At 35.6% G+C, this 27,043-nt stretch overlaps 1 protein-coding gene across 1 annotated transcript in view; it reads left to right on the forward strand.

Annotated features, from left to right (window-relative positions):
- The window catches only part of CACNA2D1 (calcium voltage-gated channel auxiliary subunit alpha2delta 1), a 404,847-nt gene that overhangs the window by 304,959 nt on the left and 72,845 nt on the right, over positions 1–27,043 (forward strand). The window contains exons 11-12 of the mRNA XM_035549547.2: positions 19,930–20,088; positions 24,394–24,498. Of these exons, the coding sequence (XP_035405440.1) occupies positions 19,930–20,088; positions 24,394–24,498 (264 nt within the window). The remainder of the gene's footprint in view (positions 1–19,929; positions 20,089–24,393; positions 24,499–27,043) is intronic.

Raw genomic sequence — 27,043 nt, forward strand, 5'->3', positions numbered from 1 at the left:
TGGAGTGTCATTTAAGTCTTAATACTTGCATGGAAATTAAAGTGCAAATTCCTGGTTTTCTAAAAAAGGCTGAAGGCAAAATAAAATTGTTTTGGGGAGAGGGAGGTTGTTATGGGCTACTTTCAGTTTTCAGGCTCATACCTTGAATGCCATGGTCTAGCCTCAGGCAAGGCTTTTTTTTTTTTTTTTTTAATGAAGTTGTTGAATTTTAATACTTTGATTCTAAGGATTTAGGATAGGAGCACTGGCATACTCTTAATGACAAGAGACAGCCTGCATGGTGAGTAACTCTACAATGATTTTGAAGGCAATTTTCAACTTCTACAGATGTGCTGTAGCCAGCCTGCAGGGAGAAAGACCTGAAATATCACTATCAGAAATTTCTTTGAACACCACTTATTGCTTCATCTTTTGCTGTCAGTCTAGCTAGACCTTTCTCCAAGTAGTAGAGAGAAGATTTTATTTGCAATGACATTTCCTTTTTTCAAGTTTTTAATAGTGAATTAGATGGTTTTATTTAGTCTAAATTGCAGTGAAAAAAAAAACTTTTTTATTATTAAAAGAAAATAAGCTTTTTGCAATGGCATTAGACAGCTGAACTCTGTTCACTGTTTTATTTATTTATTTGTTTGTTTTTAGAAGAAGACTAATCCTAAACTCTTAGAAATTGGTTACTGTAATCAATGCAGCTATGCCAGCTTTTGTCATTTGAAGATGTGGACCCACACTGCCTCCTGATTCATGCAGTTTTAACAACTCTTTCTTTCATTTACTCTAAGCTGGCCAGAAATAGTGTATCTTAATGCCGAGATAGTAAGTCTTAGAATTAGGGTATTCTATGAAGTAAGTTTCAGTGATATTACAGTGAGGTCCCAAGGTTGGGATTTGTTTCAAAAAAGGACTAGAAAGTTTTGAAAATTTTCTGCAGTACATTTTCCAAGTGGTTTTTAATTTGCAACATGTAAGGACCTTTTTTCTTTGAATGAAATTAATACTTGGAACCACTTGTTGATATTTGACTTCAGAACCAAAGAGGACTTTTTTCTTGAGCTGCATTCATCCTCAGAGGAAACCAACACTCACAGAAGTATACATAATAGAACATGCCATCTCTAGCTATTCTATAAAGTGATATTTGACGTTGTGCATCTATGATTTAAAATTCCATATTAAATCTTTTTAGTATTGTAATTACTTTTCTATTACCTGTTTCATGTATTTAGATGACTTACATATTGAAACTGTGGGAGAGATTGTGTTCTGATATTTTCTTTCTATAACAGAATGAGAATCATATGCTATAGACAAGAAACAAAAGATTTTACTATTACAAGTGAGAGAAGTAAACCTTGAAGTCTGGTCTTTTTTAGGATTTTAGGTTAGATTGGTCTATTTTTTCACAGTCTGAGCAAAGCCTCAAACCAAAGTTAAGTACTGAGAGGACACTGCTTAAGAAGGTGATATATTATCACATTCAGTATTATTTGTTCTTAAGATTATTCACAGGAGCATACCCATGTGCAGAACTTTTATAAAGCATTTATCCATTGCAGTGTTGGTATTAGTTGCCATACTGTTTTCATGTATGCTGTCTTATTTTCATGTTTGATTGAAGCGTACACCTTTAGTGAAAAGATGTATGATTTATTAGTTTGTTGTACTGTGTTAAAAGTCAGATGGCTCATTAATTTTTGTCTGTTTTTAAATATATATATATTTTTAACTATATGAGGATCATATGGAGGAATGACAACAGAATCACGAAATTATCTGTGTTGGGAAAGACCTTTAAGATCAACAAGTCCAACCATGAACCTGACATCCCAAGTCCCATGACTAAACCATGTCACTTAGTGTCACATCCACATGTATTTTAAATACCACCAGAGATGGGGACTCCACCATTTTCCTGAGTACTCATTCTATGATAGAGAAAAAGACATCATTATTCTACACTGGAATTCTACACATTATTGTATTCCATAATAGATAAGGCATATCTAAAATAAATCTATCCCTGTTGGTTCCTTCATAACCCCAAAAGATCAACTAAAGCGTTTTGATCTAGGTGAAGGAAATGTAATTTGTTCATTATGTTTCATGCTATTGCTTAAGGACAGTTTCTCTTGAAGCATCCTCGTATTAGAATGGCATCACTGTCTAATTAAAAGCCCCCGCAAAAGATTATAATTTATAGTTAACACAATATTAGTGAATTGATATATGAATACTGAAAATTATCTGCAATTTTTTCTTTCCCTTTTGGATCTTTTGGCCAAGAAATCAACAGTTGTTTTATGGGCTGTTAGATTTAATAACCATAGAGTGTTTGTAATGAGGTTTTGAGTTAACTGAAGAGCTGTTTTACTGCTAACCTCTGCCAAGACGTTGTCCCACAAAACCCATATGTGTGATGATTCATGCCCACAACTGAGACATGGATTTAAGCTTATGCCAATCACTTCTAGAAAGTGACAGGATGATTTAATCAACCATGCCTGGTATATGGAGAAATCCTGGGAAACAAAAAGCTTAAAAGTGGATGTGCTAAAATACATTAGTTCTACTGATTTAATATAGTTCTTGCATTTATTTCCAGAGAAAAAGGGCTGAATGAACTGTTAAGTCACGTAAAGACTGCCAGGGGTTAATATGTCATGATTTCCTCTGGGATTTGAATTTTTCTTATCTGAAGTGCTGTGCTTTGTTGCGGAAAGAAAACCTGCTGTTAGGAAGAGCTTAAACGTATGAGTAATACAGCTGTTTTCCCACTAATCCGGTTATATGCTTTGATAGCAGTAAGTGGTAGATGATAGGGGCAGTAATTCTATCCCAGCATGCTATGATTTACTGACTTGGTTTCAAATGTTGACACAGAGATTGTAATTTGTTTATGATTGTGGGTAGGCTGCAGTTTGCAGGAGAAATGTATCACAACTTCAAGTCTGAAGAGGTGGGGAAAATCACACAAAGGAAAACACAACTTGTAACAACAGACATGTTAAAGGTCAGGAGCCATAGGACTGTTTAGAATCATTTAGCCGTTGTAAAAATCCAAACTAATATGTACTGTTTAGGAGCTAGAAATTAAGTGTTATGAACGTGCTAGGGATAAGAGAATCATGCTGTAGGAAAATTGAAAGCTCATCTCCTGCTCTTGTGCAGTTCTGCACAGGGACTAAAATCAGAGGAAAGGAGATTCTGGATTAAATTATTTCAATGAAAAAAACACGAAACCTTATAAGATTATTGTTGGGGATCATCAAAGCAGTCTATGGAATATACACCTTTTCCCACTGATTTTTAATAGCAGCTTTTTGTGTAATTCTCTCAACTCACTGGTTGCTCACTTTTTTACTTTGCTCACCTTACTCCCAAACTGATGCAGCTTTATGCCTTGCTTATTAAAATATCTATTATGATATTATAAAACTAATAAGAAAAAAATAAAGTTCAGTAAAGAGCTTTTCAGTTTATCAAAGGGCTCCCTTTTCTTTCTGTTGCATGTTCCTTCATGTACTCTGCCTTTCAAATTGCATCTGTATTCTCTTAGATACAGGGTAAAATTCTTTCCTTCTAGGAAATACTTCCTTTAAGGTCATTTAAAAACTATGTAAACATGACATGGGTGGAGATCATAGCCTGAAATCTTATTGAAGGAAGGAGGATGCTAGATTTTCCAATGGTGTAACGTGTTATGCTTATGCATTCTTTGTTAAATTTAGAATCGTAGAATCATTAAGGTTGTAAAAGACCTCCAAGATCATCTAGTCCAACAATCCCCCTACCACCAATGTCACCCACTAAACCATGTCCCCAGGCACCAGGTCCAACCTTTCCTTAAACACCCCCAGGGATGGTGACTCCACCACCTCCCTGGGCAACCCGTTCCAATGCCTGACTGCTCTTTCTGAGAAGAAATGTCTCCTCATTTTGAACCTGAACCTCGCCTGGCGCAACTCAAGGCCATTCCCTCTTGTCCTATCACTAGTTATCCACGAGAAGAGGCCAACCCCCAGCTCCCCACAGCTTCCTTTCAGGGAGCTGTAGAGAGCAATAAGGTCTCCCCTAAGCCTCCTCTTCTCCAGACTAAACAGCCCCAGTGCCCTCAGACACTCCTCACAGGACTTGTGCTCCAGGCCCTTCGCCAGCTTTGTAGCTCTGCTCTGGACATGATTCAGGGCCTCGATGTTCTTCCTGTAGTGAGGGGCCCAAAACTGAACACAGAACTCGAGGTGCGGCCTCACCAGGGCAAGGTATGCCATTACAGGGGGACAATCACCTCCCTGGTCCTGCTGGCTACACTATTCCTGATACAAGCCAGGATGCCGTTGGCCTTCTTGGCCACCTGGGCACACTGCTGGGTCATGTTCAGGTGAGCATCAATCAGCACCCCCAGATCCTTTTCCTCTGCACAGCTTTCGAGCCACTCTGCCCCAAGCCTGTAGTGCTGCATGGGGCTGTTGTGACCAAAGTGCAGGACCCAGCATGTTCAACCTCATGTTCAGCCATGTTCATTTGTTTGTGTGTACTTCTGTTCAATTGACAAAAATCTTTTAGAAAGCTCTTTAAGATTAAATTCAAAGTTAATACTTTAAGTCAGTTTCCGTTATTACTTTACATCCATTTAAAATGTCTCTAGTGAACCTTAAATTAAGTTACATACTCAATAGATAAACACCTATTTTCTTCTCGTATTTTGGATTTTTGACCAGATGAGTTCAATAGTGGCTATTTTTTTCTAAATAACATCGCTCTTTGAGGAGGAAGAAATAAAGCATGGTAATGATATTAGTGTGAAATACTAGCACTGAAGTAGTTGCATGGTTGGATCTAGAAGGAAGAGTAGAAAAGGACTCCTGTATTAAGGGGCTTGCCAGCAAGCTTGCTAATTTCTCCAGTCCTTATTTTCCCCTTCTCCACAATGGACAATACTAAGGAGAAAATATAAAAATGCCTGCCATCTTTTTCATTATTTGGCAAACGGAAAAATATAATCAAGATCCCACTGCAGCTCTGCATAAGCATCTTTCCTACTGATTTAATCCTGAAGCACTTCAGGTAATAAATCACCATAGCTCCAGTCAAGTATACAGCCTCCTCTGAGTCATAGCTGTGTGAACAGTAAACAAATATATATTATTCCATTTTTTTTCAGTGAAAAACAAGATAAAGCCATGTTTAAAGCTGAGTGTTGAGCTTCACTCGTGATTCTCTTAACCATGATCCATCCAATTCTATCATGACCTTGCAGTTTTTCTTAAATTTAATGGCTCACTTTCAAGGCAAAGGAGAACAATAATAGCTACAGAGAAACACATTTTCACAGCAGCATTTCTTAATGGAAAATCATTGGCATTCCTCAATAGAAAGTTATCTTGAACTTTCCCTATTCAGAGAGCAAATGAATTGTTTTACATATTTTCAAAAAGGTATTATTGATTTTGATGCATCAATCAATCGCTGTTGATGCTGGGCTGAAGCGAAGCTTGAGCAAATTATGATCAAAATAGTATTTAAATTCTGCATTGCTAATAATTACAGGAGGAGCTTGCCTATGTATCTGTGAAATTATATGTGTGGGAAATACATTTGGAGGACCTGTTTAGCAAATGTCATGATGAAGAGTATTTTGCAAATAACAATCGGGACAATATAGGGACCTGGAGAAAATTTAGGAACTATGGAAATCCAGCAATTGTTAATAAGTTAGAAAGAATTGTCTTTATAAATGGATTAATGAGAGTAGGAATAGATGCAAGAAATGCAATTATATAAACAACATCATAATTTTTTTGTCTGTCCACATAAGTAGAGTTTTGTTTTGATTCCCCTCAAGAAAAGAAGGTCAAGAAAGGAGTCAATGATACTATGTTTAAGTATTTCAGTTGGAGACGGAGTTATGAGGAATATTAGGGTACGATAAGGTATTGTTTGGCTCATTTAAAATTAGGTTAACTGATTTGGTTGAACTAAATGATCATAGAGGTCTATTCCAAACTAAATGATGCTATGATTGTATGACTTCAGTGGGACCCTGATCCTCAGGAAAGCAAGTTACACAGTTTGTATCAAGAAAAGAAAAAACGGAAGTACTGCTAGGAGTCAAACATATTGCAATCTTCATCTAATATGAACTAAATGCTTATATAACTTCAGTGGCATGGCTTGAGACTGCTTTTCATCTGAACAGTGTATAGACTGATGGTTCAGTTTCTCTCCCACGAGGTAGACAATGACTATTTGAACTGAGATTTTGCGTTTGTGTTTCTTTTGTCCTGGCTGAATAATGTTATATAAATGTGGATAGTGTCAATAACACAAAAGAGTTTGGCTCAGACTTTACTAAATAAAAGTTTGTAGGTGCCTTCTCTCAGGACATAAAGTGATTCTTGAAGACGTCTTCTCAGAGTCCTGAGTGAGTCATATGAGAAGCTGGACTTCAGACCTGCTTTTCAAAGTATTCTTGGACTCACAGAATTTGAATTTTCTAGGGGTAATTTTGAAGTTCATAAATAAATAGGCTGAGAACTGATTTTATAACACCTAAGAAGTGCTGTCACTGGGGAAAACTCTAGCATCCATAGACTTTTTAAAACTGTCACATAAAGGCACTGCAAGAATCTCTAGTTGAAGCCCAATAAATTTGAATGGCACATAAATAGTTAATATGCCTCAACAAATTGCAAGGGAAGATTCTTGTCCTCCTCATATCAATATTTAATGCTTTCCTGGAAGATGCACTTTAAGCAAACATCTAGCACTAAACGTAATTGTTATGGTCTATTACAGGAGTAAACAAGGAAATTCTAAAGGCTAGTGATATATGGGTGGTGAGAGAGTGTGCAGGAGGTCAGACTAGAGTATCTCACTGTCCCTTTTGGATTTAAATCAAGAATACATCATTTGTTGTTGATGGTGGTGATTTTTTTTTTTCCATTTTGTCTTGCTGACTTAAATGTTTATCCCAAATAGCTGTTTATCATCCACCTTAATTACTAATGGACTGGAAGGTACTTCATCATCCTTGTGTGATATGAATACATTAGCCTTTATCTTTCTAAATAAAATAATATTTACTAAGCACTTTTGTTTTTTCCTTGTTTACGTAACAGTTTAGCTGCATCTATCCAGCAAATTCTAAAGTCCACCCACTCCAGTGTCTCCAACTGCTGCAGCACAGATGCCCAGGCCCTCCAACCTGGGGTCTGACTCTGGTTGCTGCACTCACACTCCCATGCATGCAGACGCACACAGAGTAGAGCCCCCACCCAGGTGAAGAGCTAGAAATGCAGTTTAAGAAGGCTGGACAGACTGTGCTGATGAGATGCAGGGCGTGGCTAGACAAGCAAGCTGACCAGCCCGCTTTCCCCTTACCCCTCTATTTTCCCACACTCATTTATCTCCAAGTCACCTAAATTCATCCCTTTACTTTCCTTGGTTCCTTCTCCTAAAAGATCTTGTAGAAAGTCCTGTGCAATCCCCAAATGCATCCCATAATAGGTCCCACACCCCTAGACTGCAACCTGCCTCAGAGTGAAATCAAGGTTACTGTATTGTAAGTTATTGGGTTAATTCTAGTTATAACTATAATTATAATTACAGTTAATGGAGGGAAATGAAAATCAGCTCCAGAAGACAGCTCATCCTGACTGTCTTGAGCATGTTGAGGACAAATTATAGCCAGAAGGTGCTTGTCTGTCCCCACTCCCTGTAGGGGAGCCTGGCCGCTGCATTGGATGGCGCCTGCAAAGATCACTGAAATGAGCAGACTACCTCTACTGAGCTGAGAATGCAAAACACAGTCAGCGGATGTAAAAAAAAACAAAAAAAAACAAAACAAAAAAAAAACAGGCAAATATTTAAGGAGGAGATTAGGATCTTAATTATAACCTTTTTTTCCTTCTTTTATGTCAGTGTTTGCTTTTTTAACATCAGCTAAATTTTTACTGTTGTATTATTAACTGTAACTTTAGTTTGTTGTGGAAGAAAAATGTCCAAAAAAAAAAAAAAAGTGAATGGTTTTGAAAAGGAATAGGGCAAATCTTAAGACAAGATCTATTTCATTTTAGATTTGTCACAATGTGTTAATTCTAAGCAATAATGTACTTGAGTGGAAAAAGAGCCAAAGGAGATGGAAATTAGAAGCTGAAATTCTAATTTAGGTTGTCAGGAGCAGGGATGTTGCTGGAAACTGTACATTTATTACTGTACAGTGTAGTTTACAATTCCAGATGATGAGATAAGTCACCTCCATTCCCACTATGAGGCATTGCTTTGGGCATCAATACAGATTTTTAGTGTCTCCTCTTGTAGTTGTCAAATGTTAGAAAGTCAGGCTTCCAACAGAACGTGGCACACGCTTCTTCAATTTCCAGAATAAATCCTAACTCTCCATTAGTTTAGTAGTATATAAAATGAATACATTAGTAGTATATAAAATGAGGTGATAGCTCATGGTCACACTGGTTAATAAATCTGTTGGCTAGTTTCGGTTTCTTAATACTTAGTAAAGTACAGGACTCACTAAAGACTGTGGCATGTCAGATACTGGACCAAAAGTGCATTTCTGAGTCGTCTTTTCAACCAGGAGACAGAGACTAGGGGGAACTGTGACAATATAACTAAAAATCTGTGCTGGGTGCCTGGGTGCTCCCTCGAACAACAAACCCTTTCCTTTTCAATTCTGAAGAGGCCAGGCTATGCTGGCTTTAGTCATTCTGCTGGGGAGAGATGACTCTTGTTTAAGGAAACGAGAAAAATACAGCCTGTCCATAAGGTTTGGGACAAGGTGGGAGCTATGTGTTCTCTGTCTCCTTTTTTTTTTTTTTTTTTTTGTAAGTATTTCCTACTTAGTCCTCTGTTTAGGAGGTAAAAACTTTAAGTCGTACTAGCAAGATGCTAGCCGGGTGTGGATCTAAAGGAACTCTTAGGCAGAACATGAATGAAATACAGACTTGGCAGGTCTCACACTTTGAAGACTCACACACTTCCATGCTGCTTCTCTGCTGTAGCTGCAGCATCTCGCCTGTCAGTAGTATGCTGCCACAGCCTCCTTACTGCTTGCAAAGCCCAGGCACCAGGGGCAGCCAGGCACAGCATTTCCCTGCAAGAGTGACAGGCAAGTTTAGGTAAAGCCCTGGGAAGGTGACATTGTGGCCCCCTGCCCTCCCCCAGCTACATGGCCTGGCACAGATGTGTACGTCTGTCTTTTCATTTGGTACACTGACAAAATATTCATCTTGCTTTTGATGCCCAGAGCTCGAACCTCATGCATCCAGTGAATTTTTAGATAATGATTTAATGTTCAAACCTTTATCTCATCATTTTGGCCAAGGGTGTTTCATGTTCTAAACAGCACAAATTTGACCAAATGAAGATTTCCTCAGTCAATAACAAAAATATACCTCCAAAATCACTTTATAGAAAGTCTACTACAGGTCTCTTGTACAGTACATGTAGGGAGCATACATATGTGGCATACAATGCATGTTACAGCACTACAGTAGTTGAGAACAGTGAGATTTCTGCAGCAGGTGCTTAAATTTCCAGAAGAATTCAGACACACGTGATGTTAAATGTCCAAGAGTACATGCTAACTTAGCCACAGCATCATGAAATAAATATTCACCTTGCTGAAAGACCTATGGCCAAACCTGACATTCTTTGTTGAACCATGATATTCTCAGCATGGAATCACACTTTATGGTCTGAGTGTGATTTCTGCTGCACTCAATGGGAGATTTGCATTGATTTATATGCAGATAATCCCACTAATTAGAAAGGTTAACTAAGATAACTGAGAGCAGATTCTGGTCCAGTATTTGATCCTTTCCCAAATGTTTGTCTCATACTATGCTACAATAATTTGTCAGCAGGTATTTCATGACCTAACAGATTGTTGTTGAATGCTCCTGCTACCTCTGATATTTCAAGAATCCTTTCAGAAACTTAGTATTAAACATTTTTGCACCGTATATATAGATACACATATATATGTACAGATATATACATTTCACAGTTAAAAGAAGTGTGATGCATTTCAAATGTCAAGAAACACCAATAGAGTAAACTGACATATAATCTTAATTTTATTTCATCCTATACTTGCAATATTATTTCAGAGATGCAGGAGTGCTCCTACTGAGTGCTAGAATACATTTTCTTTACATTTTCTTTACAATGTATATGTAGGGTTGTACTGTATATCTGAATACTATCTATATGCAAGTCATAGGATAGGAGATAACAGTTATTCTATAGCAACATACTAATGCTGAATTTTAACACCACGTATTTGTTTTTGCCATGTAAATTACAAAATGTTATTGCTTGAGCTGCCTCAAGTTTTCTGTGTACTGAGATCTACATGGCAATAAAAGTTTGCAAATTGCTTTCTTACTATTCTCTAAAAGGATTCTGCTAAATATTTGTATCATCACATAGCTGAAATAGTTTGTAACTGTCTTTATTCAAGATTCAGTTATTCTTGGGATTAACCCTAAAATCCTATTACCAAGCCTACAGCACCAGGCAATAAAAGGAAAAGAAAGCAGCAAAGCTGGATTTAGTTACAAGAGGAAAGCCTGATAAAATCAGATCTATTTCACTATTGCTCATTTAATATGTATAGATACAACTGGGTCACCAAGCTGATTTAGCCATGAGGTAGAAGTAGCATAGCAACAAACCTCAGCAGATTGAAAATCAGCAGCAGTAGTATCTGATTAGGCCTTCAGCAAGCTCACTATATTCTTCTCAATTTTCAGTATTCCCAGAGTGGTATTTCTGATTTATTCAGGTATCGTGATCTTGGTGTTTTAAAAGTATAAGTTTTTTAACTGTAGCAAGTGTAAATATAGGAATTACTGCTTTGTCCAATTGCCTAATTTTCTATAAAAGAAGCATTTCTAGATGTTTAAAAATATCTAATTTACATAGTTTAATGCGGTTTTATCTCATGAGGTGGAGTTTTTCTGTTTTTTTTTTTTATTTGCCTTTTTTTTTTTTTTTAGTTTAGAAATGTCACCAGAACATTCTGATTAAATGTTATATCATTAGATGTTAGTAAGCTAAGTGGGATGAGTGAAGAATATTTTTAGGAGTTAGCAGGTACAGATGATTGGGATAATCTGATTTTTAACTTAGATTTCATATTATTTTTCAATAAGAATGTTATCAATTCTACAGTGTTTGAAGATGAAGAAAGGCGCTTGGTTGAGAGATGTGAACTTTTACATCTCTTTATTCTAAGTATTGCAAACCTGGTTTGTAAACATGTTGGGAATAGTGGAAATAGAGATGCTTGTTTTTGGCAATATGGACTCTTTGTATGGAGAAAAAAAAAAAAAATTTCCATCCTCCTAGAGCTGTGACCACTTGTGTTCAGATTGTAGAAGTTTTTTTTCTGATATTTTCTGATATTTGTTTTTTAATATTCCTTTCGTACTCATTTTTCACACAAGGGCATGTAACTGTTGTAATTTCAATGAGAAATTTATGCCATGCGGAGAAGGCACTACCACAAGATAACATTTGTAATACCTTTTTTTTTTTTTTGTTATTGTTGTAGTGACACCTAGTGACTGAAACCTAGTTTTAAAAAGTTCTGTTAATTTATTGTTTCTGACTTGTTTGTGTTACTCCGTTTTCCAGGAATGAGATTATTTACAAAATCTGATTCAGTTTTTTTTCAAACTGATTTGCAGCGCTGGCACTGCTTTCCCCAATTTCTTTTTTTCTGACAGTTTGCATTCACATAAATTATTGCTGTCATTGCTGAGGATTGTAGTGTTCCTCCATGGATAAGTGCTTTGTCCAGATTGTATCTGATAAATATTGGCAGATGAAATTTGATTTCTTGATCACTTCATAGAAACAATAAAGCACATACTTGCACACAAATATATTTATATACACATATGTATGAAGACATCAAATACATTAGGATAGAAAAAATCTTGACCATCAGAAACAGTAATAAGCACTTCCTTATCAAAATGAATGCCACAAGATATTATTATTTAATTCTAGAATTTCTTCTTAATGCTACTGTTTTCAATGACTGCTTGTTCTGCTAATATTGCATATAATGTTAAGTCTAGCACAATGCACTGAAGGGAATACTTTGGACTTCCTTCTTATAAAAGAAGGAGAATCAATTAAAATATTTTATTTGTATTTGAATATCTGCCTACACTTGCAGAAAGAATAATTGACATTGGAATGCAGATTTAAATGCCTTATACCTCTCAGGTAATGGATATGTAGAGAGATATATGGATAGGGATAGACAGAAGTGTAGAAAAGAATTAGAAATGTTCATCAATTTATACGTTGTGAAATCAGAGATTTTTCTCTTGCATTGCTGTAGGATTCAGAATGAATTGAGTTAGTTATGTATGCATTCTGAAGACATTTATGTGTTGAGAATTCCTGCTTTAAGAATTTGCGCCTTATTTGCTCTTGTGGTTTAAATGGCATATGGCAAAATGAGAAATATCAAGTTAAAGGGCAAATCTGAGTACTTGGAGTTGGTTGCACAAAGGAAAGGGAAAAGGCAATAGTATATTATAATAGTGGGGAATTGAGATTAAAGCTTCTAGCGCTATCTTTGCTTTGGATTTGTTTGTTTTCTTCCCTGTTGCTTCACTTTTCTCACCAATGAAACGAGAACTCCTATTTCTCAAGGAGTCCAGGATATTCAGTAATGTTTGAAAATGTATGTGATCTAAAGTGTGGATGTCCCTGGGAGTTACGTGCTATGTATTACTTGATAAAGCTTGTCACCTGTGGAGAGGTCAGCTGGTATCTGCAAAAGGCAGATTTATCAAAAAAATTCCCAATAGACAAGAATGTTTGTGTCTTTTCAGAATTAAATATATTCAACTGAATCCAGTTTTAGGAAAAAAAAAATAGAATTATATACATTTTTATTCTCTTCTCTTTTATTTGCTGTTTTCTTCCAGACGGCTTGATAGCTTTGATCTTTCTACTTATCTCAAATGTTTTTCAGGCTATGTATATTCCATTTCTGAATACTAATCCTGTTTTCTCTTCTTTTTGGAGCCTTTTCCCATGATTTCTTTTTTTCCTTCTGTAGTCTTATTCTGCCCTCTTAATGAAAACACCTGTCTGCAGAATCTCTTGTTGTTATTCGTTTTTGACCTGTCGTTATATCCACAGAGCACTTAGAGTGGGAGGAATAGGAAATAAATCATCATCTCTACTTCTCTTCCCTCGAATTGTCTAATATTCTGGTGTTGGGATAGGGGTTTTAATAATTTTGAAGGAGGGTGCTTTTAGTAAAAGCAGGTTAAGGCTCTAGAAAAAAAAAAAAGCTTTTAGCAATGTAGAAGGAACTATTCTGGAAGAAGAGGCTTTGAGAATGCCAACCTTTTCTCTTATTCATCAATGTAACTCTTAGAGCACTGTGGATTATGGAGGTCTTTGTGCCTGGAGGAGCCCCTCGCTCATCAGAACTACCAAAGAGATGGGAAAGCTCTCTCATTCTTAGATATTTCACTGCATAATCTTCACTGTACAATTATCCATTGGTTTTCCAAATTGATCCTTAGCTGAATAGAAGGATAAAAACAAAGTTGTAGGACTGTCACATGAGCATTTCTTTTTCTGACCTCCTCTAGAATTACAAGGTTCAAGTAGTTTTACTCAAAATACTTTGTTCAGAGATTCATGTTAAATTTAATTGATTAATTTATTGTTCAAGTTATTGAGTTGCCTGAGATATGGCCAAAATTATACCCACTCTTTGAGGTCAAGTAGATGAAATTCTCTAACATTCCTAGTGCCCCAGTAACAGCTTGGGTATTCCTGCACCAGACCTGTGAATAGGAGGCTTTTGTTTCCTCAGGCCTGATCCCAAAGGCAGACACAACAGGATATAAATAATTTGGATGAGGAGAAATAACCTATTGAAAAATACAGCTAGATCCTATACTGTGTGATATAATTATTGACCAATTGCACGATACTGATAATTGAAAATAAAAAAATAAGGTTATCCCGTTTTCCATAGTTTTCGAGTGTTTTGTTGCATGCCTACATACTTTAGCTTAGATACAGGAATAAGATTTTTAAGTAGTCAAAAAGTAGAAGCTGTCACTAGTGGTTACATGCTGTATGGGAGTCTTTAGATTTTAACAATTGAATGGTTTGCAACCACTAATTATCAAAGGATTATTAAACCAAAGATAACTTTTGCTTTCTTAACATGTGAAAAATTATTAATCTTAAAATCATAGAATCACCGAATGGCTTGGGTTGGAAGAGACTTTAAAGATCATCTAGTTCCCACCCCCCTTGCCATGGGCAGGGACACCTCCCACTAGTCCAGGTTGCCCAAAGCCCCATCCTACCTGGCCTTGAACACCTCCAGGGATGGGGCATCCACAGCTTCTCTGGGCAACCTCTGCCAGTGCCTCACCAACCTCTGAGTAAAACATTTCCTCCTAACACCTAATCTAAAACTTTTAGTTTACAACCATTACATTTACAACCCTTGTTCTATCATCTGCCTGAGTAAAAAGTTGCTCTCCTTTTTTTTTTTTTTTTTTTTTTTTTTTAAATAAGCCCCCTTGAAGTACTAAAAGGCTGAAAAGAGGTCTCCCCAGAGTCTTCTCTTCTCCAGGCTGAACAGCCCCAGCTCTCTCAGCGTTTCTTCACAGGAGAGGTGCTCCAGTCCTCTGAGCATCTTCATGGCCCTCTGGGCCTGCTCTAATAGCCCCACATCCTTCTTGTGCTGGGGACACAGACCTGGATGTAGGGTTCCAGGTGGGGTCTCACAAGGGCAGAGTGGAGGGGGACAATCTCCTCCCTCACCTGCTGGCCCTCTGTTGATGCAGCCCAGGATGCAGCTGGCCTTCTGGGCCTACAAGCACACACTGCTGGCTCATGTCGAGCTTTTTGCCTGCCAGAACCCCCAAGTCCTTCTCCACAGGGCTGCTCTCAGTGAGTTCTCCTCCCAGGCTGTGCTCCTGTCTGGGATTGCCCCCACGCAGGTGCAGCACCTTGCACTTAATGCGACTGTTGCTACTATACTGCAGATGACTGTAACTAAAACTAGTGAAAACTGTCTCAGTTTGGCTAATTGAAAGTTATGAATACTCCTGGTGTTTGTCACGTGGTCAACTGGTTAAAGAGTAAAATTATTTTAGCACTGTTTAGCGGGAATGACAAGCCGATTTTAAGGGCAGTCTGAAAGCTTTTTACACTAGAAATCTTTCAGTTACTTCAGTATTTTTTTGGATTTCAAATTAATTCAATGTAGCCCTAAGTTTTGTTCCCTCCTTTTGGACATTTTAATAAGACACACTTCATACTCTTACCATCACCTCCTAGTAATCAGGTAAATGTTCATTTTGGAGGATTATTTTTCCATCAAAAACTCTCATCTATATGTTGACTGACAATAACATAAATGTTAAGTGTTTTATTTCAAAGCAGCTGACTCATATTTTCTTAATTAAATTAAATCATTTGCAGACTTTGGTTGATCTAATTTTCCATTCTACAAATGATCTATTTCTCTCCTTCATTTTACATTAACATTTGACTGTCCGTAGATACAACTTTGTTGACCTTGACCCTTTTTCTTTGTTCAGTTTACATCATGCATAAGTACAGTACAGTTTACTTGTTAACTGTTAAAACAGTTTGAGCCAGAATTCCTGTCAGTTTTTAAAATGTCGGTTTTGTATCCATAATTACCAATCCATATGCTAGATATCTGACCTTCATGGAAACAGTTATCTTGATACATCTTGCAGGACTGCTAGGAAACTATTCAGATTTGGAATTTAATATTAGTGGCATTTCAGGAAGAAAATTTCACTTGTCACTAAATCTTCAGTGGAACACCTGAACCTCTATTTTCTATAGCCCAAGACAAGGTATGACCATGATACTTAATATATGGTTATATTGAAATTAGCTCATTAAATAATTTGCATCAAATGTGACTGATGAAGAAGAATGTCTTCACTGCTCTTTTTCAGATGAAATCGGCTTTTGGAGAGCAAAGCTACCTACCAGACAACATTTTTATTCTACCTTGCAAGTACAAGATTTGTACTGTAATCCCATCTCACAATTAGAATTCATTTTCAGACCTTGGTGTTTTTCCTTTCCTTTCCTTTCCTTTCCTTTCCTTTCCTTTCCTTTCCTTTCCTTTCCTTTCCTTTCCTTTCCTTTCCTTTCCTTTCCTTTCCCTTCCTTTCCTTCCCTTCCCCTTCCCTCCTTTCCTCCTTTCCCCTTTCTTTCTTCCCCTCCCCCTCCCCCTCTCCCTTTCCCTTCCTTTTTCTTTTCTTTTAATTGCTTCTTTTTTTCCCCATCATAGTTACAAAAGCAGGTCAAGGCATGTCGAAATACTTCCACAGCACAAAAATGTTTTCATTCCCACATGGCCAATGTACCTAATAATCACAGGGTGATTTATTGGTTACTTCTGTAAAAAACTTCCATAAAAAACACAATTGAGTGCATCAGTGTTTTGCATCAAAGTGAATTGATTACAGTTGCATGATCATTTGGTTGTTTCGCTGTGTAGGCAAAATGTGCTGCTTAACCACAGTGAATAAGTATCACCAAAACAAGATATTGAAGGGAAGTAGAAAAATGAACGACCGTAACTTATTCAAGTTGAGAAAATAGCTTTATAAAATACAAGGACTTTAAAACCATGCAAATGAAAATTTTAGTTGCAAGTATTACATTTAAATTGCTATGGAGGGTTGGGCCTACCAAAATCCTTCTTTTCTGGGAAATGTGGGATAGATTAAAGGAATATTCAAACTGGAAATTTGGTTCTACGAAATCTAATTCCAAGTGTTCATTTATTTTAAAGGTTTAGTTTGCACTGTGATACTGGGAAAACTGGAAAACTTCATTTCATCCTGTTTTTGTACTTTTGTTACTGTAAATAATTTAGATACATGATACTATATTTTATAGCCATTATATAATGAAAATTAAATCCCCAGTAAATAGAATATTACAAAAATAAATAACCAACCTTTATCACATTACTTGATGTAATGGTCTCTTTTGTGGAATGCTTGGTCAAATACAGCATTGCATTTTTCAAAGTTAAAGCACTTGTTCATGCTTCTGTGTGTTTTAGAAACAATTTTCCCCTTGTGGCGCATAGGGAACAGAACATTGATAGAAAGGGGACATAAAATTTTGCATTAAGTCATTTGAGAAAGACTTGCTCCCCCAGATTTTAATGACCTAGGAAGCAAAGCTATAAAATTAGGACAGAATAAAAACTTTCCTTATTAATTCAAAAGGTATATTAAAATTCTTATGAACTGTCTCATAGTCTCATCCCTGGATTGTCTCATACCTACATAGCTAGAATCAATACAGTTTTTTTAGCAGCTCCTTTCCTCAGAAAAACAGCAGCTGTACCACAAAACATTATCAGTGTCTCAGCAAAAGGCAATATTAAGCCATGAGGAATGAGCAAAAATAAGCTCTGTGGAAAAATAAATGTAATATGAAGATGGTAAGATACTAGATCAGTTCTAAACTACTTAATGCTCAAAAACTGACTAGTGGGCTTTCTTGATTAGTTTCTACATGCATGCAGGAATGCTCTGTGGTACAATAATTTTATTAGAAGATGAAGAAGACAAATTAATGCTTTAAAGTTATGTGACACTTTAGCATTTTGCAAGAATAAGAAATTACATGTGCAGCTGTAATTAAGAATCCAGTGTAGCAAATGCTGCCTGGATTTGTTCACTTACAGCCAAGAAAACTACAGATGCATCTCTGTGGCTAATTTCAAGAAGGACATGGAAAAATTAGGCTAAACCTTCTGAGGATTATGCCATTCTCTGCCAGTTCTCTCTACTATAATCTGTACCATATTTGCTGTTACACATCTGCTCCTACTAACAGAGTAGTGGAATTAGCATTGATTAAAGCGGGTATTTGATAAAAATTGCTTGATTTACTTCTATTACTTAATTATTACAAAATATTTTGCAGTATATATTGCAGTAGTAGAACTTGAGTGAAATATGAGCTATATGAGCATAAAACTATAATGGAATGAAATTGGGCCCAATGAACTTTCCATCCTTGCTGTAGCTAGATCTAGTTTCAGAGACGGTGAGTGTTGCTTAATTAATCACTGAGCTGATGAATTTTCTACCTGGGGTTCTGTGAAATACAATGGCAGTGAAGTAAATTCAAGCTGGGCAGAATGAAGAATTAGTAAATGGTTTTGGGCTACTAAAAACTGTCAAAACCAGGCACAGATTCTGCTGTTTTGCAGTGCTATAAGTGTACAGAAAAATACATCTCTTGTAGTAAGGGAAACCAGTACATCCCTGATGGACCTTCTGGTGATAGCACAGGGCGTGTACCATACAATGCTCTTAATTAGCATCAGTATTAGGTAGCTATTTGAAAATGTGAAAAAGCGGAAAATGCCCTAAATCTCCATATCACTTGTCACTCCCATGCTAACTTCATACCTGTTTTTTTTTCTATGAAAGCAAATGACTAGGCAGATATGTTATTGTTTTGATTTGATTTGATTTTTGTTTGTTTGTTTTCCCCTCTGGGGACACTGCTTATTTCTTTCTAATAGGTGTTCTTTCTGAATTTCTGATACTGCCCAGGCAGGACGATTCTTTTGACCTTATGTATGACTTGCATGTGATTTGTACTTTCATATGAGCCTACCCATGAATGACAGATTTAAGTCTCACAACAGTGCTGTTGGTCATGACACTATACTAAACGATGGATGGCTTTCTTCATGCAATTTCATAAAGTTTTCATAAAGGTCCATTACTTCTTGTCACATTGTCTTCTCTGTATATATTACTGAAATTTTAAAAAAGCATTTTAAAGATTAGACACAATATTTTTGATATTTGTCAACAGTATCTTAAATGAAAATTACTATGTTGCAGTTAAAAAGAGATTTTCATCAAGTAGAGTTCAAAACAGATTATATGCAATACTGTGCACTTTTATTCAAGACTATAGATAGAATCATACATGCTACAGCATTAAGAGAAGTCTCAACTTAGACTTTAGACAGATTGAAACAGAGGTAGCTGATCAGTTAAATGTATTTCTGCATTCCTCTCTCCACTGGGATATATATATTTACATATGTATATGTGATATGTACATTTAAATAGATAAATTTTAAAGAAATCAAAAACCCATTTATACTTGTGCAGACAAAATTTTGCACATAAATTCTTTTTCTATGTATGCTTTTAAGCAATATCAGTCTTGTATTAATGATAGAATTTGTTGTAGTCTTTTACGTATCTGTGGGTAAGAGAGCTCAAATATGTGTGTTCTCAATACACAAATTTGCATTATTCTTAACAATATCCTCCTTTTTACAGCTATATTCTCATGTAATTCTCATCTCCCAAGAATGTGTTTAGTTTTCTACAAGGTATATATATTAATTTATTATGACCTGCAAGTTTCATTGTTAAACAGCAGGTTTAGTGATATATTAATACATGCAACATGGAAGTAATCTGATAATTTAACCCACATTTTTCAGTGATTAAGAAATTAAACAATTTCCCATATTTTTGCTCTGATTTCCCTAATTTTGTGTTTCTTGGTTCCATTTTATTATATGAACCTGAAACAAAATTTGTAGGAGTTTTTCCACTGTTCTGGAAAGCAGATTTTTTTTTTTTTTTTGGATTGCAACAACAGCCTTTTTTATTATACTTATTGCCCAGTTTTGAAATCACTAGGCTTGCACTGCTGGACTGTCTCGATACAGCTGTAATTAACATCCATGTGTCACAGACTTTATCTCTTGGTCCATTAACCTTTACTACTTAAGTACATAGAAAAGAAAATTAAATTAATTGTACATCTCTGTCTTTAATGCTATTTCTGTTTGTTTTACAGTTTAACAATAACGCTCAGAACGTCAGTTGCTTTAATCATCTTGTCCAAGCTAATGTGAGGAACAAGAAGAAGCTGAAAGAAGCTGTCTATAAAATCTCTGCTAAAGGAATTACTGATTACAAAAAAGGCTTTAGCTATGCTTTTGAACAGCTGCTAAACGTAAGTATGAAAGTCATCTCTCAGTGCTCTAAAGTGAATTAGGAGAACTTGAATGTTCAGAAGGCTTTTACCTGCTCCTCCATTATGTAACACAGGTAATCATAAGATACCTTCATTTAGCAAGTAAATTTATTGAACAATTTGTCTTGCAGGTGCCCCTAAAGCTTGATAGGTTGCTAAGGCTTGGGAATGGAATTGTTTTTCACTGTGCCATAGTGTTTTTACATCATTCATACACACAATTGTCTATTTATTGTATTCTGTAAATAGGTGACAGTGGCAAGAGCAGGACAGAGGAGAGCAGACAGCTATTAGTTAATAGAGAGAGATTAGGCATTTGAGAGAATTCTAATTCTAATTTGTGTATTTGTTTAGAAAAAGATCTGTTTTATCTTCATAAAAAACTTTGTATTGGATCTTAACCTTAGTGTAAATAAAGCTATACCAATTTATAGAAGCAAAGGGTCTATCTTAATAAATAATATATGTTCTGTTTTGTTTGTTTTTTAAATTTATTTCAATGATGTCTCTGAGCAGAGACCTCTTTACTTCTTTTTTCCCCCATTTCTGTCAGATTTTGTACTTAAGGGAGTTTTCCTGCCATTGCGTATGCAGCTTAGGGCTAAAACTGGTTGAAAGTTTTCTAACCTAGTGAAATTTTGATGAAAAAAATTAAGAAAAAGAAAATATAATGTTTTCGAGAGTATTTACTCAGCAGATCACTGTTTTGATTAAGCGAGATTTGGTGGGGAAAAGGTTGTGTGCCATCTGCTGATGTGTATGTAAAACTGCCAGCAGGATTTTAAAATAAACCAGACTTTTTCGGACCAGGCTTAACAGCATTTCCTCTTTTTCTCTGTTGCCATCTTATGCAGAGGGAACCAGGAAGAAACAAGAATTGTTGCCAAACACAGCTGGGTCCTCACAGCATTTATATTCGATTAACATTATATATTATATTTGGTGTAGTACCAGATATGTACTTTGTGTACAGGATGTACTAAGAAGAAGACCTGAACACAGGGGAAGCCTCAAAATGGACCTGTTTGTAGGACTAAATAATTGCTTAAAAAAATAATGGGAGATTAGTTTCATAGTGGGACTCTGTCTCTCCTTATTGGAGACAGAGGTGTAATTAGTCTCACAGAATCTCTGCAATCCTGTAAATTATGACTGAACATTGTGGATGTGTATATCAAGTGAAATTAAAAGGTTGCACTAGGTTATAGAAATAAAATCATCCTCTCCAGATATTGGCAAATCCATTTGGCAGGAAGAGTAAAAGTGCTGATGGAATCAGTGCTAGACTCTGGTGACAAGATGATATAGTAGGTTGATATAATACAGGCTTAAACAACTAATAAAAATATGCTTAGGGATAGTTTCAAATTTTATTTATGCTTTCAAGCAACCCAACTGCTTTAAGGTCTGTGGAAATGGAATATTTTTAGCAGCTCAAATTTTGATAATAGTTTTGGTAAATTGTTTCTGAATGGCAGTTAGTTCAAACAATTTTCCTCTCTATGCCAGAGTAGTATCTTTCTGTCATGAAAAAACTTGTTGTACAATGTATTGCTAGATGAAAATAAATACTTCAGTTTTTTCAACATGTTAATTCATATGCATATAAATAATCCACATTCCACAATTTCTATGCAGTATTTTTCCATTATTTAATGTTATATTAATTTGCTATTTCTTTGAAAACTATTATATTTTAGCTTCAGCAGTTCAGGACTTTCTCCCCCCATACCATAATAATTATGATATGTCAAAAAATATCTTTTAATCATCTCTTCTTGATTCAAGTAGGTTTTTTGCTTTACTTTACTTTCCTTCTTAAGTGTCATGAAATTAATAATGAGAAATGCACATATTTTTTCACTGCTGGCTCATGCCGAGCCTTTCATCCACCACAACCCCAAAGTCCCCCTCTGCAGGGCTGCTCTCAGTGAGTTCTTCTCACAGGCTGTGCTCATGTCTGGGATTGTCCTGACCCAGATGCAGCACTTTTCACTTGGCTTTCTTGAACCATGTGGTTAACGTGGGCCCACTTCTCCAGCCTGTCCATATCCCTTTGGATGGCATCCCTTACTTCTGTTGTATCAACTGCACCACTCAGGTTGGTGTTGTCTGCAGATTTGCTGAGGGTGCACTCAATCCCCTCATCTATGTCATTGATAAAGATATTGAAAATCACCGGTCCCTGGACAGACCCCTGAGGGACACCACTCGTCAGTAATGGAATTACTGTGTGAGCTCTACAAAATCACATTTATTTGCTCCCTGAGCCAGTATCTCTATCTTTCTGCAAATGGGGAAAAACGAACAAACAAAAAAAAAAACACAAAAATTAACAGATGTGTTGTAAAGGCCTTTCTGCCTTCCCTTTCATCAGTTTAGGAGGCTGATCTGTTAAGTTCTTTCATCAGGATACGGAGATTGTTTTTTTTGTTTGTTTTTTTTTTGGTGTGTATGTGTGTGGTGGGAAAGTATCATTTGCTCTGAGCTTACTCACTTTCAGATCTCCAATGTCGTTTAACTAATGAAATCATGTTTTTGTTTTTGTTTTTGTTTTTTTTCCATGACATGACTTTAGTGTCTAAACTGCGTAGTATAAGTAAGAGCTCTCCTGGAAGTTCTAGAAGAAAACACTGATTTTTTTCTGATACTGTATATGCATACTGCTAAGTAAACCATTAGAAAAAATATAATTTAATTATGTAAACCCAACTGGTTTCAGTTTACAGTACACATAATATCTGTCATTTAAAAATCAATAGGAAAAATGTATAATACAAGCAGACATTGGTCCCCTTTTCTGTCATCTCTTTGGTTTCACTTTAATTTTATTTTGGCTCATATATTAAATCATTGTCAACGTAGGTGAGTTTCTTTATTTATGCAGTACCCACTCTACTTTTATTACTTTTTTAATATTGAAAAAATTGCAGCCCAAAGCAGTATCTTGTAGATTGTATTTCACAAGTAAAAAATTGTCATATATTATTTAATTCCAAATGAACCTCAGTGTGCTGATGAGGTTGGAGAGAATGTATTGATTTCAAGAGATTTTTTATTTGTTGCTGTATGTAAGAAAATCTTTGGATTTATTTTTTTTCAAATGATTAAATAAGTAGTTATTCACTGAATATTGAACTACCAATACAAAACGTTTCTGAGGCATTGTTATTCATCTGTGAGTGTAGTGATAGCAAATAAAGCTTTTGGTCTTAATCTGCAGAGAGCACTGTAGAACTGTGGAGCTGCAATACTGAGATTAATTGGCTGATGTTTGGGTCTGGAGTTGTGGTCTCTCTGTTAGAGAAGAATCAGAGAGCAGGATGAAAAATAACAAAAGGGAGTGGGATCATCTCACCTGACTAGCAAGGTGGCAGTTAGTCATTTATTCCATCTGTTCACAAAGACTAAAGGAAGGGAGAATTAGGTACAGTGTAAAGATGACCCTCCCATTTCTCTCCTTGACTGTATAGTGAATTAATGTAGAAAAATGTGGACTTGTGGAAGGGAAATTTGAATTTTTTTTACAGTCTCTAAGGGTTTTACTCCCTCACATTCAACTACTAAGAAGTACCAGGACATGCCTAGCTACAACCAGTTGCAGCAACACAGAGGACAAGGAATGCTGTCTGTAAAATTTATGAAAAATTTGTTTAGACTAGATTCAAGTTTTCAGGCAATGAGGAGAGAAGATGAATGCCAGAGGAGGAGCCCTTGGCGCCTTCTGTAAGGAGCCAAAATTCATGTTCATCTCTCCATTGTTCTGACTTTGGAACTATGTTTTTATTCCTTTGCATAGCACACTGTTTTTCTCAGTGGATTTAATAGTTACTGTGACTGCTGAATTAGAAGTCAAGGGGGCTTCTCCTCAATTCTCTTTATTCCAGGCTTGCTCTCAAGAAATAATGAAGAGTCTTTGTGAGTAGGAGTCCAACAGAAAAAACTACATATTAAGTAATTCATGAAGGGGGCAAAGAGCTTTCCTTGTGTGGGTGGTGGTAAGAAGGACCACCAGATTGCTGTTCCTCTGTGTTGTGCCAGATCTGAAATGTGTTGAGTTTACTATCATAGAATGAAAAAAGGCTTTTTTTTTTTTTTTTTTTTTTTAGGTATTGAATGAATTAATTCTTGGAAGTAAAGAATTGCTCCCAAGAATGCTGGGAAAATTTTTCCTTCCATGTTAAACATGAAAGTAAACATGTTGATGAGAAAGCCATTAAATAGAACAGTTGTTATTCCTTATAGCCTGAAATAAAAAGTAAGCTTCTTTTTGTATTTTTACAGCACAGTGTTTCTAGAGCTAACTGCAATAAAATTATTATGCTGTTTACGGATGGTGGTGAAGAAAGAGCACAAGAGATTTTCCATAAATATAATGAAGACAAAAAAGTAAGTGATATATGAAAGATTTTATTATATAATATACAATAGCATGAAGAGGAATTTTTAAATATGGAAGTAAAAACATTTTGGTATGCGCATAAAATATGCTGTAAAAACTTAGTATTGAACCTCAGGGCAATTAAAGCTTTCTAAATCTGTAGTATTTCTATGAAAAGAGTATAAAATATATTTAATATTTTACACTGGATTATTGTTGTCAAGTGGTACAGAAGTGTACAATAAGCTGTAAAAATTAAAGTTTTATTGGTATTTTTCTTGCATTCTTCTATTCCTTGCATTATCAAGCAAAAACACAGGTAGTTAAATGGTATAATATATATTCATATCTCCTCACTGTGAATATTTTCAATGTGTTTTTGTTATTCATCAAGCAAAGGTAAAACTGGATCTCAATATTAAAATCTGAATCTGAACAAATTTGGGTTTTATGTTGATGAAACTTGTTCTGTAATTTAGCCAGAATTATGGCCTTGACACAAGAATCACTGGATGTTGTCTTGATCAGATTAGATTGGCTTTTACATACTTACAGATAGACAAATGTCTATCTGTATATATCTATATAATATGTATATCTATATATGTATATATATATATGTATATCTATATAAATATATGACTCTCTCTCTGTGTGTTTGTGTTTGTGTGTGAAATAAAACAGTTTTGTGATTGTCTTACTATATTTCAATGTAAACCATGTTCCTTTCTATGTTCCAATCCTCTTTCTAAAGGAAAGTATGAGCTAGGTTCATGTTATAACTGGGAATTTACCTACATCTAGTGCTTGGGGATGTAGCTAGAAGTTAGATCACAGTTCCCTAAGACACTTTAGCAGCTGCCATGGATGCTTATGTATAAAGCAGTGGAAATATTTCATTGGAAATTCTCGTATATTTGAATTAATCCCTTCAAAAGGAGAACTAGAAATGCAAAACAATTTCCATCTCCACCAATGATTCATTCAGTGACCTTGAATATTGTTCTGTATCTGCTTTATGTGTTTCACGTAGAATGATATGGTGTGGCTTAGTTAATCTTTGTGTCTGAGCTGAAAGTTTTGAAACTGACAATTAGAAGGAACAGCTGAAATTGTAGCAACTCAGTGTGTGACACACATGGTTGTATTCTGAAAATATATGCAGAGATTCCTCTTCAAATGTGGTCTCAATAGCTTTTATTTTATTACAAGTACTATCAGCTAAAGGAAAGTCATATATGAGGGGGAAGATGTATGAATTATTTCTTATTATTTTACCTTTAATTTGCTGTTTTAGTAAGAAAGTACAGCGAAATATCCATCCCGAACAAAGAAAGAGATTTGTAATATGGAGATTTGTGGATGCATGGCAACCAACTATTCTGTGAAGTATAATAAATGAAATGTAATTTAAAGTGTCTGTTTTACTGCAACCTTTAATATTGTAAATTTATAGTATCAGGAATTGGGTTGTTTTAATGTATACTCTTATACATAATACACCCTCACTTTCTTCTCTCTACCAAATGGGTGTTTAGGCTTTTTATTGGAAAATGCATAACGGTGATAATGGTCACTTGTATTTCTGATTATTTAAGTGTATTTTTGTATATAATTGACTGCATTGCAGATGCAATGCAAGGCCAGTTTCCTAGAAATTTGATTAATTTATGTGCATCTAGAAGCCCATATCTGTAAGCACTTATATTTTGTTACTGGGTTGCTAGATGCCATCCCTTGCAGCATTTCTCCAAGGTGACTCTGGAAATACAAGAAATACAAAGACAATCTTTGCAGGTATAATTTGAAGAACCATTTGCTTTCTCCTTATAGTTTCCCATCAGGAACAATCCTTGTGTTGTTGAAGGGAAATTTATGGCTGAAAATCTTCTAATAGTATTGAACCAGTAAATTCATTTTTAGAAATAGTAATGAAATCCCCGTGACAATCTTTTGCAACATTCTAGTATTTTTGAAAATAAGGCTAATACAAAATAGCTTTGTGGTCAATGTTTCTTTTGTAAGACTACACTTGATTCCCAAATGATAGCACCCTTTTTCCTTCTCTCAAGTAGTAATTGAGTACAGCATGATAATAAAAGAATTGACAAACACGTTCTAATGTGAAAAATACACATAAACACCTATAATTCTAATTTTCTGAATAGTCACAGTGTTACTTTATTGGATTGCATAGCAGGCTGCTTTCATATATTAAATGATTACGTCTTTAAAGATATGTGGATCTAGATTCTGTTGTCTTTATTGCAGTTTATTTATAATTTATTTCATAATGGTCCATTGTATGTAAGAAGACCAATTTTATTATTATTGTTTGTAGAGAGACTATTCACTAAGTAAGGTGTTTAAAAGTTATCCATGTTTTACTGTGGTGACACTTCATGGTATCAGTTTATATCAGCTGATATCTTTTCTTCCCTGGTCTACATTTGTTTGAACATTTCTCTCTGTTTTGTGCAGAGTGTACAAAAATGCATCTTTGTTGTCTTATATCACAGTCGATCACTTTAGCTGTCCCGTATCATAAACTTA

The sequence above is a fragment of the Cygnus atratus genome, chromosome 1 (genome assembly GCF_013377495.2).
Source record: "Cygnus atratus isolate AKBS03 ecotype Queensland, Australia chromosome 1, CAtr_DNAZoo_HiC_assembly, whole genome shotgun sequence".
Taxonomy (NCBI): domain Eukaryota; kingdom Metazoa; phylum Chordata; class Aves; order Anseriformes; family Anatidae; genus Cygnus; species Cygnus atratus.